This window comes from Medicago sativa, chromosome 4, assembly GCF_051527215.1.
Source record: "Medicago sativa cultivar Bolivia chromosome 4, Bolivia_mono, whole genome shotgun sequence".
Classification (NCBI taxonomy): Eukaryota; Viridiplantae; Streptophyta; class Magnoliopsida; order Fabales; family Fabaceae; genus Medicago; species Medicago sativa.
Genome location: NC_140752.1, coordinates 82,774,169 through 82,786,817, shown reverse-complemented (window position 1 = coordinate 82,786,817; position 12,649 = coordinate 82,774,169). Strand labels below are relative to the sequence as shown.

The 12,649-nt window shown below is 34.1% G+C and overlaps 1 protein-coding gene across 1 annotated transcript; it reads left to right on the top strand.

Moving 5' to 3' along the window:
- The first annotated feature begins 7,710 nt into the window (after positions 1-7,710).
- ATSLY1 (Sec1/munc18-like (SM) proteins superfamily) lies at positions 7,711-10,077 on the top strand. Its single transcript, XM_085704497.1, has 2 exons — positions 7,711-7,795; positions 7,872-10,077. Exons 1-2 carry the CDS (start codon positions 7,765-7,767, stop codon positions 9,701-9,703), a joined length of 1,863 nt encoding a protein of 620 aa, XP_085560623.1. The 5' UTR covers positions 7,711-7,764; the 3' UTR covers positions 9,704-10,077.
- The last annotated feature ends 2,572 nt before the right edge of the window (positions 10,078-12,649 follow it).

Here is a 12,649-nt window from a genome sequence, read left to right as displayed (position 1 = left end):
AACACAAAAAGAAGAAATAATAAGGATGCATGATGTTTGTAAAATAAGAGGATGCATGATGTAAGAACCGATCGAATACTTACCTAACTACCGTGCTTTGAACTTTTTCTCTGGGGTTTGGTTCTTGGTTCAAGTAGGATTTCAGTGTAGAGCTACTGTGGAAGAAAAGAAAGAAAAAAAGATATAATATCCTAGCACTATCTCGATATTTATTGTACGTGGGGAGAGAAAAGGGAATAAAATTTGATTTTTTTTTTTAGAGAGGGAATAAAATTTGATTGTATAATTCCTTCAAAAAAAAATGATTGTATAATTAATTACCATTAATTTGATTATCATTAATTTTTTAATTTATTAATTTTTTAACCCTTTTATCGATTATTTCCTTTTTTAGAAATATTGTTTCCTTTTTTACGCCTACAACTAGATTTAGGGTTTCAATTTGTTAAGAAAACATGGTGGTTGTCCCGTGCTCCAAGAACAATATATTGTTATATGCAGGGGGTAGGAGTTCGAACCCCGAACACCCCACTTATTCACTTTAAAAAGTGAATTCTAGTCACTATTCTACTTGAAAAATAAAACGTGGTGGTTGGAGTTCCAAACTATGAGTATTTGCGATGTGGTTTAGATCGGTTATGAGATAAAAAAAATTATCTAATTCAAAAATCTAAGTACTTGCGGTTCAATTTGGATGATGACTTCAGAAATTTTTTGATATGATTCGATTCAATTTTAAGGGGTTTAGTATAGATCGGTTTTTGGATATGCAATTTTGTGAAAATATCTCTATTAAAATTAATATTAGGGAAAATTACACTCACCTCCCTTGAGGTTTACTTAAAAAACACTAACACTCCCTCTAATTTTCAATTAAACACTAACCTCCCTTAAATTTTATCTAAAGTGACAAACACATCCCTTTTGATTAACACCATTACTTATCTGTTACTTAACCCTTCTACTTTCATTCACATATACACCGTAATTGTCTCTTATTAAATCCCCTTCATTCTCTTTTGCTTTTGCAATTTGGGAAATATTTGATTTCTTTCTCTTGCATTCCCTTGTCCCTTAAAAAATTTAGGGGGAGATTGTTCATCAACAACTTCAAACTGTGAACCTTTATCATCACTTTCAATCTCATTTTTCAAATCCAACATTTTTTGAAGCTCCTCGTCAAGCTGGTTCAAAAGATTGAAATATGAGGTTCAATGTAAAAACCAATAAAATGTAGGATGAAGTTGCCAATTGAAACAGAAATCGAGAGCTAAAGAATGATGATGATGACCGAAGAGGTATATGTGACATTTTGTACACCAACACTCCAACACTTAATAAACAAAGTTCATCTCTTGATTAATAACCGTTCTTTTGCTTATTTTTATTAATTAAATTAATAATATTCTTGGATAATAGTTTGTATCACTTTTTAACATTTAATGTAATGAAGGATGATTCATGATGAGAGTAAAAAAATCATAACAGCCATGACGGTGGAAGTGAATGACAGAGAGTGTATGAAGGTGAATAGAAGTGAAAGGGTTAAGCAATAGATAACTAACGGTGATGTAACAGTGTTAATTCAAAGGGAGATGTTTGTCAATTAGAATAAAATTTGAGGGAGGTTAGTGTATAATTGAAAACTAGAGGGGGTGTTAGTGCTTTTTAAGTAAACTTCGGGGGAGGTGAATGCAATTTTCCCTTAATATTATAAAGACACGGTAAAATCATATGTTTGATGCAAAATATAACATATAATATACTAAAAATTATACTAATAAGTATAATTACAAAAAAAAAAAAAAAATAGAATCCAAAATCTGATCTGAGCAGTTGAAACAAAAGCACATCGAAACATATCCAATAAATTTCAATTTTGTGTGATTTTCAGTTTTTTTATTGGGTGGCAGTTCATTTTGGAACAGTTTGGATGTGAATACCTCTGTCCCCGACTACCCTTTTTCTGTTTTTTTTTTTTGTTGTAGTTTTGTTATTCTTATTTTTGAATTTTGATTTTATAGTTTGCAACTCAAAGGATATCCAATGGAAGATGTTTTGACTAATATATAAGATGTTAGGGATGACAATTGGATCCATACCTAATAGATACCCGCCAAAAATATCCACACCAGATAGAGTAAAAACTTGCATTATGGGCACGGACACGGGTATACCACAAAAACTAATGGGTATAGCCTATGGGTGTGGGGTACGGGCATCTTATTACCCACCCGCGCCCCTATATTAACTCAGTTAAGACGACTATTTTTTTTTTTAGAAAGAAATTCATTGCATTCTATTAGCGTACAATTGTCAGATACATGACGGTACATCAGAATAAATGTGGGGCTAGGATTATATGCGGCTATCTGAGCTAACTTGTGAGCGACCTTTTCTTTTATTTTTTATCAAAGCACTAAAATATAAAAGACAAGAGATGCCTGAACTAATACAAGAGTATTAATTTAATGAAAGTTTAACTATTAACGTTTTATCCAAACAAAGTAATGAATAACCATGGTATGTACTTTGTAATAGTCTTCATACATGGGAGATTATGTTAATTTAAGTGCACTATTCCATGTATATAGCAACCCAAGTCTTCATTGTTTATAGATCATATTTATATCTATTTATCTATATAACATACGTGATTGGACTATCTATTTCTTAGTTGTTCGTTTCTGCATATTAAGGATAGAGTCGGTTTCAAAATTAATTAATTTCCAGTTTAGCAGAAGAAAATGAAGTCTGCATTAATTAATTTCCAGAAATTAAAATTTTATAAATGCTGAGCAAGCAGTGGAAACTGACCAAACTCATACCTAAATTAACCTCAGATGGCTTCAGCCGACACTACTATTTTGTTTCGACGATTTTAACCTCAATCCCAACTTTAACGCACTAGATCGGTGTTAGCGTGACGTGGATTTTCGGCCGACTCTATACATTTATTTTTCTAGTAGTATCTATTGCATAATTTATGATCTAGCAAATTAATTGTTGTTTAAATGTAATAATGTAAGTTTATTAGTGGGACTCGTTTATTAACTTTTAGGAGTTATTCTTCTTCAAAAAAACTTTTTGGAGTTATTATTAGGTTTGAGTGGGGTGAAGATTCTCTCCATTTCTAATTTGTTCCATTTGTTGCAATTTGGAGAGAGATAGACACAAAAAAATTAATGATGGTGGGATCCACTTAGAGATAGGACCCACCACTTACTTTTTTGTGTCTATCTCTCTCCAAATTGCAACAAATGGAACAAATTAGAAATGGAGAGGATCTTAACCCGTTTGAGTGAATGAGTGCTTATTATATATTATGATTAAGAAATATATGAACAAGTGGCGTGTACGTGTGAGGGCCACTTGTTAAGGTTATCTCTTAATAAGAGCATCATTGGAGACGCTCTTAACAGATTTAACTCATTAAATGTGTTAGCTTAACCAAACGAGCTACCCATCCCTCATCACAATTATTATTTAGCATCCTTTTATTTAAAAATATATAAAAATATGATTAAAAAAATTGTGGTAACAAATTGAGGTACAACACTGATAACTCCTCGTCATATCATGTATTTTAGTGTCTCATCGAATCTTTTTGATATTTTCTTCTTGGATTTAGAACATTTTAGAGTGAGTTACTGATAGTTTGAGAAAAATATATCTTTTTTTTTTGACAGAAAAAAATATATCTTATATTGAAAATAGTCCTTGTGAGTCATTGTATTTTCCTAACCAGCGAACTTTATAGGATGTCGGTGTATTTTTGGTGTTAATCGTCAAGTTAATTAGTTCGATCAGATGGTGATTTGTAGGTGTTAGAGGGGTATACAAATTTAGTTACATTGAAGAATTAAAGTTTAGAGTTTATTCGGGGGAATTTTGTCTCAAACCCAAATCCCAAGCCAAATTAGAGGTGAAGTTATTTGGAAGGTGCGAAATTGAAGATCCAAGAGTCCAACTTTCATCAGCACATGTGCCACGCATGGAGCAAGGTGTTGAGGCAAAATCCCAAATTAATTTTAAAGATAATAAACTATAATGATTAAGGACTAAATGGACTTTGATTAATTCTTTGGTATTTAACTTGTGCTCTTGAGTGTTTTACTAAGACAGGAACAAGGTTTAAATCATACCAAAATACAAGAAATCAAAGGACATTGAATTCATGAACCAAATCTGAAGTTCAGAAAGTTAGTTCAGAATGTTGATCAGTGAGTTGATCAGAACGTTCTGATAGAAGTTCAGAAGGGTGTTCATAAGCAAACCTAGATTCATCAAGAACGTGAAGAACATGCAAGTACACTTGACATGAATAAAAGGTCCAGAAAAATACATCTGCATGGATCTATCAACAATAATGGCATGGACAAGGAACTACTCCCTCTGATCACTATTATAAGCAAAATTTGACTTTTTAGATACATTGAATAATTAATGTATCTAGTCTATAATAAAGTCTAGATACATTAATTATTCAATGTATCTAAAAACTAAAATTTTGCTTATAATAGTGACAGGAGGGAGTATGTCAAAAGGATCTTTAATGTTCATCTAAGACTATGAACATTAAAGTACTAGGAATATTCCAATGAGAATATTATCTTAGATGTTGCATTCACTCCACTTTAGTTGTGTCTTTACTATTAGGATTGATTACATCAAAAGTTAAGTCTTACAAATCAACCTAAAGTAAGAACAAAAGAAACATTCTGATGGTCAGAATGTTCATCTCTGCACATGCTTCCAGCTATGAACAGTGTAGTTGGTGGAAAGATAAAAAAGGTAGCAAAAGGAGATCTTGCATCAGAGATAACTTGTCCTCTGATTTGAATCAAGCAAATCTCCTAGAAGCATGGGCCTGAAGCTGCGGATTCACTATCCTTTCTCTCTCTCCTGCACAATGTCCAAGACAGATTTGGTAACTTTATCCTACTTTATCTAGTAACTTTTGATGCATATGGAGAAGTAACTTTTTAAGGATAAAACCTGAACAAATCTTATGTTATGCATTGAACAAACCAAGAAACTCATCAGACATTCATCATTGATGAACCCAGATGAAGAACATCATGAATATCAACATTCTGATGAAGAACACAACAACATTCATGATGTTCATCCTGGAAACACAACAACATTCTGATGGTCAAAATGTTCACCCAGATTTTCAAGTAAAAGTTAGTGGGGCCCAGGACACATGGCATAACACCATTGGACACCTTACAACGGCTATATGAGCCTAAAAACTCTATAAATAGAGATCAAAGGTTCAACATTACTTGCAGCATTGCAAAGCATACAAGAAAACAACTAAAATTGTTTGAAGCTCTTGCAATTAAAATTGATCATCGTTGAAGGCTCTTTTTACCTTCTTTGTAGTGTAAATCAATTCTCTTTGTTATCTCTTTCAAAGATAACTTCTTCTTCCCCCTCTTCTGTTTGATTCTCAAACATTCAAACTTCTCATAAATTGTAATCAAGTCTCATCTAGCTTTAGGGGTACTAAAGTGTTAGTTTGCGCAAAGGTTGTAAAAGTCTAAGTGGTAAACTTAGCAACAAGGTGCAAGCCTGCTGAGGCTTAGAGAATACAGAGTTGTAAGTGTTCAGGTGAGCACAGATTGTAAGGTGCAGGATTTGAGAGGTTATCTCAAGCATCTTAGTGGAAACTCTCACAAGATTGTGAGGAGTGGACTAACCCTCATTGGGGGAACCACTATAAATCTTTGTGTGTTTATTCTCTCTTCCATATACTCTTTATTTACTGCAAACACAAACACACACATACACATTTATCTTGTTAAACTGTTTCTGCACTCAGACATCAGAACGTTTTGAAGTCTATTATTAACTTAACCATTCCAAGTTTCAGCTTGAGAATTACTTTTTAAGTTATAGGATAATTTTTAAAGGGTCACAATTCAAACCCTCCCTTCCTTGTGACTATTTTATCTACTTCACTAGGCAAGGTGCACGTATCACATATGATAACCCTAAACCTCTCGTTAAGAAGTGTGGTGTTCGTGGAGCTAGGATGGTGTGCATCACTAGAAAAACATAGTAGGTCAACACATTAATGAAGATCATGTGTGGCGCTCATTCTCTGAATTTTGACAACTCTGGAGCGAGAAGTGTGATCTCGCAGTCTGAAGATGTTTTTTCAACCCTTGGCAACAACAATGAAGACCTATTTCACGTTTTTGAAATACCTTGTTAACTTTTAAGGGACCAAATTCGCACTTTTATTGTTTTTGTTGATCATCTTCTTCGATCGAAACAGTCGTTGTCGGTGCTAATACTCTTCGAAAACAGAAGCAAGAAACAAAAGATTGTGCATTTAGAGTTTTCAATTTTTCAACTCATTAACTGTTTTTGTGTTAAACAGTTCATTTATTTTATTTGTGCGTTAAACACAACCATTCATTTTCTTAATGTAAAACCGTTCAATTTCTTGCTTATTTTGTTTTCTTTTTTAAATGAGTGATTAATTTGTCCCTTAAAAATTATTTTAATACTACGTTGACATTTAACTGACACTGTTAACACCACTGGTCAATTCAACAATATATGTCATAGATTCAACGAAAGAAATTGATTTAAATATTAAACTGTCTCGGTTTAATTTTGTAAGGGAGTAAAGAATGTCTTTTTATTTGCCGAGGACTAATTTGACTCCAACACATTTTGTGAGGAATCAAAATGAATCTTCACTTCAATTTGTTTGAATTGATTCATATATGTCACCAAAATTTACACACTAATATGTATTCACTTGTTCAAATCTTGCAAATTAATCTCTATAAGTTTTTTAAAAATTCCAATTTTGTTGATATAAAGTTATGAAAAATTACAAATTAAACTCTATAAATTTTGAAAAGTTAGGCAGTTGTACCCTAAGTTTTTGCAAATGATTATTCCATCCAACCACACTCTTAACAAACACTCGAGAATATTTGAATGATATGATAAATGATCTTTTCAACTTAACTAACAATCTTGAGTTTGAATCCAGACAACTAATGAAGTTCTATCTATCTAAAGTTTGAATCCAGACAACAAATGAAGTTCTATCTATTTAAATGGATCAGACTCTGCAATTGCGTGCAGAATATATTCAGAGAGAAACAATCATTTTGGTTTCTGGATGTGTAACAAGTAGTCAAAATGGTCTTTTAATGTATCAAAATTCCGAAATAGTCCTGATTATGCAACGCAGACATTAAAATGGTTTCTGACTTAAAACACAATGTTGGTATTGTCATATAAGTTCTTCAATATACTTATTTAGTGTCATATACACTATAAATACTTACTTTCATGTCATATACTGTCATCATTGACAGACTGTTTATTTTATTTTTTGACGAAATCATTAAATACTTACTTTCATGTCATATACTGTCATCATTGACAGACTGTTTATTTTATTTTTGACGAAATCATTAAAAGACTTTTTTTTTTTTTTTGATGTTATTAAAAGACTATTATGGCTAACAAAATACGCTAATTAAAATCTATTTTTGAATTTCGATTCATTGAATAATTATTGGGACCAAATGACTATTTTGTCGTACATTGTTAACAAACTTTTGTAAATTATTAGTGAAAATAAAGGATTAATTAAAATTTCATCTTTAACCAAAGTAATTATTCTCCCACACATGTAATAAGTGTAAGAAGAGTATAGATCTGAAAACCCCCATCCCAACTCACTCTGCATCATCAGAAGAACGAAACTGCAAGCAAAGCAAAACCATGTCTCTCAATCTTCGTCAGAAACAAACAGGTAAGTAATTCTCAATTCCCTCAATTCCATTTTCAATCTCTTCATCATTTTCACAATTCCATTTTCAAATTTTCAGAATGCATCGCACGAATGTTAAACCTAAACCAACCAATAACAGGAACAACAACAACGAATGAAGAAGCATACAAGATCCTTATCTACGACAAATTCTGTCAAAACATTCTCTCACCGTTAATTCATGTCAAAGATCTTCGTAAACACGGTGTCACTCTCTATTTCCTCATCGACAAAGATCGTAAACCCGTTCACGATGTTCCCGCCGTTTATTTCGTTCAACCAATTCAATCCAACGTTCAGCGAATCATCGCAGATGCCTCACGATCGCTTTATCAATCATTCCATCTCAATTTCTCAACATCGATTCCTCGTCCGATGCTTGAAGATCTTGCTTCGGGGACCATAGCTTCGGATTCGATTCAGCGAATTTCGAAGGTTCATGATCAGTATCTTGAGTTTGTTACTCTTGAGGATAATTTGTTTTCGTTGGCTCAGAAATCTTGTTTTTTGAATCTTAATGATCCGTCTGCTGGTGACCGTGAAATTGAGGAGATTGTTGAGAGGATTGTTAATGGGTTGTTTTGTGTTTTGGCGACGCTTGGTGTTGTTCCGGTTATTAGGTGTCCGCGTGGTGGGCCGGCTGAGATGGTGGCTACCGCGTTGGATCAAAGGATCAGGGATCATTTGTTGTCAAAGAATAATTTGTTTACTGAAGGTGGGAATTTTGTTAGTTCGTTTCAGAGGCCGGTTTTGTGTGTTTTTGATAGGAATTTCGAGCTGCCGGTTGCGATTCAGCATGACTTTAGGTATAGGCCGTTGGTTCATGATGTGCTTGGGTTGAAGTTGAATAGGTTGAGTGTTCAAGGGGAGAAAGGTGGGATGAGATCTTATGAGTTGGATAGTGCTGATTCGTTTTGGGTTGCAAATGGTGGGTTGGAGTTTCCTGAGGTTGCGGTGGAGATTGAGACTCAGCTGAATAAGTATAAGAATGATGTTGATGAGGTCAATAAGAGGACTGGAGGGAATCACGGTGCGGAGTTTGATGGGACGGATTTGATTGGTAACACGAAGCATTTGATGAATGCGGTGAACTCGTTACCTGAGCTGACTGAGAGGAAGCAAGTGATTGATAAGCATACTAACATTGCTACTGTGTTGTTGGGTGAGATCAAGGAGAGGTCGCTTGATTCATATGCTAAGAAGGAGAATGACATGATGGTTAGAGGGAGTATTGAAAGGAGTGAACTTCTCGGTGTGCTGAGAGGGAAGGGAACCAAGATGGATAAGCTTCGGTTTGCCATCATGTATCTGATTTCATCGGAAACTATTAATCCGACTGAAGTGGAGGCTGTGGAAACGGCGCTGAGAGAGTGTGAGGTTGATACTGCTGCTTTTCAGTATGTGAAAAAGATTAAGTCTCTGAATGTTTCGTTGGCTAATGCAAATTCTGCTAGCAGAAGTAATATTGTTGACTGGGCCGAGAAGCTCTATGGACAGTCAATAAGTGCAGTGACTGCTGGTGTCAAAAATCTGTTATCTAGTGACAGACAGCTAGCTTTGGCGAGGACTGTTGAAGCCTTGATTGAAGGGAGACCAAATCCTGAGACAGATATGTACCTCGCTTTTGATCCCCGTGCTCCTAAGTCTGGTTCAGGAGCAAGTGGCAACCATTTAAAAGGTCCATTTAAGGAAGCAATTGTTTTCATGATTGGTGGTGGTAATTATGTTGAATATTGTAGTCTGCAAGAGCTTGCTCAAAATCAGCAGCCTCCCAAGCATATTATATATGGAACGACAGAACTTTTGACTGGAATGGACTTTGTAGAGCAGCTTACGTTGTTGGGGAAGAAGATGGGTTTGGGTAATGCTGGTTCTGCCCCACCTCAGTAGTTCAGATGTGAATGTATCCACAATTCAGCTTGCCAAATTATTCTTTAGTATACAGAAGAAAAGTCTCAGACATTGCGAGGTAAAACAGGAAAACTAAATCTGCTTTTGATGTTCATTGTCTAAAAATGATGAAGGATTTTGTGCTTTACCAGTGCCTTCTTGATTATAAAGCAAGAGGATCACTCCTTTGTAGTTTTTTGTAGCATAGTCAATTATGTTTTATCTTCATTGCAGTGAAAAGTTTTTTTTATTGACAAGCACGACGTGCCGTTGATGTTCTGTTTTCACTCTACAAGTGAGATGTTATTGTTGAAAATCATCATGTATTAATTAGCGCATTCGTCTAATTGGAAATATTTTGCTGTTCTTCCCAACGATTCTTGAAGCATCTTGTTTATATTTGATCTGTTTAGGGTTTGAGCATCCTGTTTAGATTGATCTGATTGTCAGATTTGTGAGTATTACTTACAACCTAAATATTATTTGTATCCAATCAAGTCTATGGCCATTTACATCTTTTGTCCGGCTGATGTTTTAGTTTAATTATTATTTCCTTTTTCCTGTTGAACCCAGCATCAAGTCAAAATGAATGTATCTCATTTGCATTCTGAGGTGTTATCCTATAAGTCTAATGACAATTGTTCAACTCTGGAATGTAATTCTTTATTCATCATTTCAAACTATTGTTTATGGCATTCAGGATATTTTCATTTCAAGCTAAGCTACTATCGTTCATGATTTGAAATTACATCACAGCCACCTGCTTTTTTCATAATTGCATCAGTAATTCTGCATTCAGCTAACCTGTATTTGGTGCTAGCTGCCAAATAGATGTGCAATCATGATGGTGTTAAAATTTCTGTTCAGGAAAAGAAGATCTTGTATAGTGAATTTGGTTTTAAAGGAAGAAAGTAAAGGTGCATCCAACCATATATTTCAATGTTTTATGATCCCTCCACATTGCATTTCAAAATTAAATCACAGTTGAATACACCCCTACGATAGAAAAACCTCTGTTTAGGATACACTTTATGGAGCTTTCGTATACTTGTAGTCTATGTCAAACTGAGTTGGTTGCAAGACATTGTTCTGAAAATGAAGTTGGTTTGAAATAATCAACTTTCCTATGACAAAACAACCACTTTTCCACAGATAATTATGATCTGCTCTGTCTCTAGTTCAAAGACTCCCCCCACCCTTTGAGAAAACCTGAGAGCAGACCTGTTGATTTCATTTTTAATGACAAGTTTTCCTATTTTATGACATGAAGTTTTACATGGTATGTTTTAGATGCTTAAATTACACATTCAGATCAACAGCTAGCTCTGTTTGTCAGTTGTTTTGTTCGAAGCAAATATAGGAGTTAAGTTGATGATCATGATGCTCTGGAGATGAATCAGATGATTTTGATAACAGATCCAAAAATTATCAGTTACTAAGCTTAAATGGCCATTAATATTTAATTTCACACACGAGGCTTTGCAAATGTGCAACAGGCTCGAGTGTCTTGTGTCCATTTTTGGGTTTGGTCCTCCTTATATTACTTCTCCATGATAGTCCCTCATTGTTTAGAAGCGCTCAATTTAGTCCTTGTTGAAAATTGTTAAATGTGGTTTGTCAAATGATGTTGTGGCAAACATAATGTTGCATCATATGATGTACCGACAACTTTGTATCCGTGGATTTTGAATGAAATGAACTAGTGTTGCCTTTGCTATTAAGAAAAAAAAAACAATGTCGCATCTTAACTTGCCACATGTATTACACTCTGGCATTGAACATTGCCTACTTCGTGGCTTTCTTCCTCCTCCCTCTCTCCCACGCTCTCTTCCACACATTTTCTCTCGCAAAGGGTCTGCCAGTTAGGGACTTGAATTTGTTGAATTTGTAATTTTCTAGTTTTGATAAAACTTTGGCATATGAAACTCATGTACCCACGCTTTGCATTGTCAAGTTTCTTTACATTTAAGCTATATTTTTTTTCTGCATTCATTTATCCTTAAATTTTTTAAGAAGATCATTCAACTATTTTGGTTAAAGGGTCAACTTTTGAAGATAAATTGAATATTAGAAATAAAAAAAAGAAAGATATATAAAGCTTATGCCACAACTCATCTATTTTCTTTTGAGCATATTGTCAATCAGACCTAATGTGTAGTCAAAAATTATTTGAACATTTAACTTCAAACACTGTAACTAATGACAACTTTCACACTTCTCAAACAGAATGCAGCAGGAACCAAGGTGAGAAATTATGCGGAGAACATTAAAGAACGAGAGTTTTAGAGAGAATAAGATAATTGTTAAAATATTGATTGATTATCAAATGAGACAAAAAGCCTTGTTAAATACAATCATCAAGGTTAAAAAGATAAAATTACATAAGGTAAAACTAGTGTTTAAAATAAACTAATATGCTAATACTTTATTCATGTGACATTCTACCCATGCATACAAATCTCCATTATGACACGGGTACAAAAAACACCTAAGGCCAAACCTCTATACGATTCTTGTTATATTTTCACGTAATCAACTTTATCGGTGGTTGAGCGGAAAGCAGAGACCAGATATGAATGTCAAGACTTGGGCAAGAAGTGGTTTTATTAAATATAAAAGGATAATCAAATTGAGTCTGGTACAAAACAAATCCAAGCTTGGTTGCAGATCTATAGGGTGGTTGGACATTCCCTTAAAAAGGACTGAACAAAACACTTCAAGCACATTTCTTATGGAGCTTCTGATTGCGTAAATAGAGCTAGAGATCAGAACATCTTACTAAAGGAAACACGACACGACTTTAGTTTGAGGAGTTGGGAGCTGTAGGAATGTGGTTTGTAAATGGACATGTGAATTCCCAAGCCAAAATAAGATTCTTATGGTTACAACTTTCAAGTGACATCATCTGTGTAAACCTTTTCTTTTGACCAAAATTATCGTGTATTT

Bases quoted from the DNA above. Each gene is read 5' to 3' on its own strand.
- ATSLY1 (XM_085704497.1), top strand. From the start codon at position 7,765: ATGTCTCTCAATCTTCGTCAGAAACAAACAG. The intron at 7,796-7,871 runs GTAAGTAATTCT...TCAAATTTTCAG, and splicing joins TCTTCGTCAGAAACAAACAG to AATGCATCGCACGAATGTTA.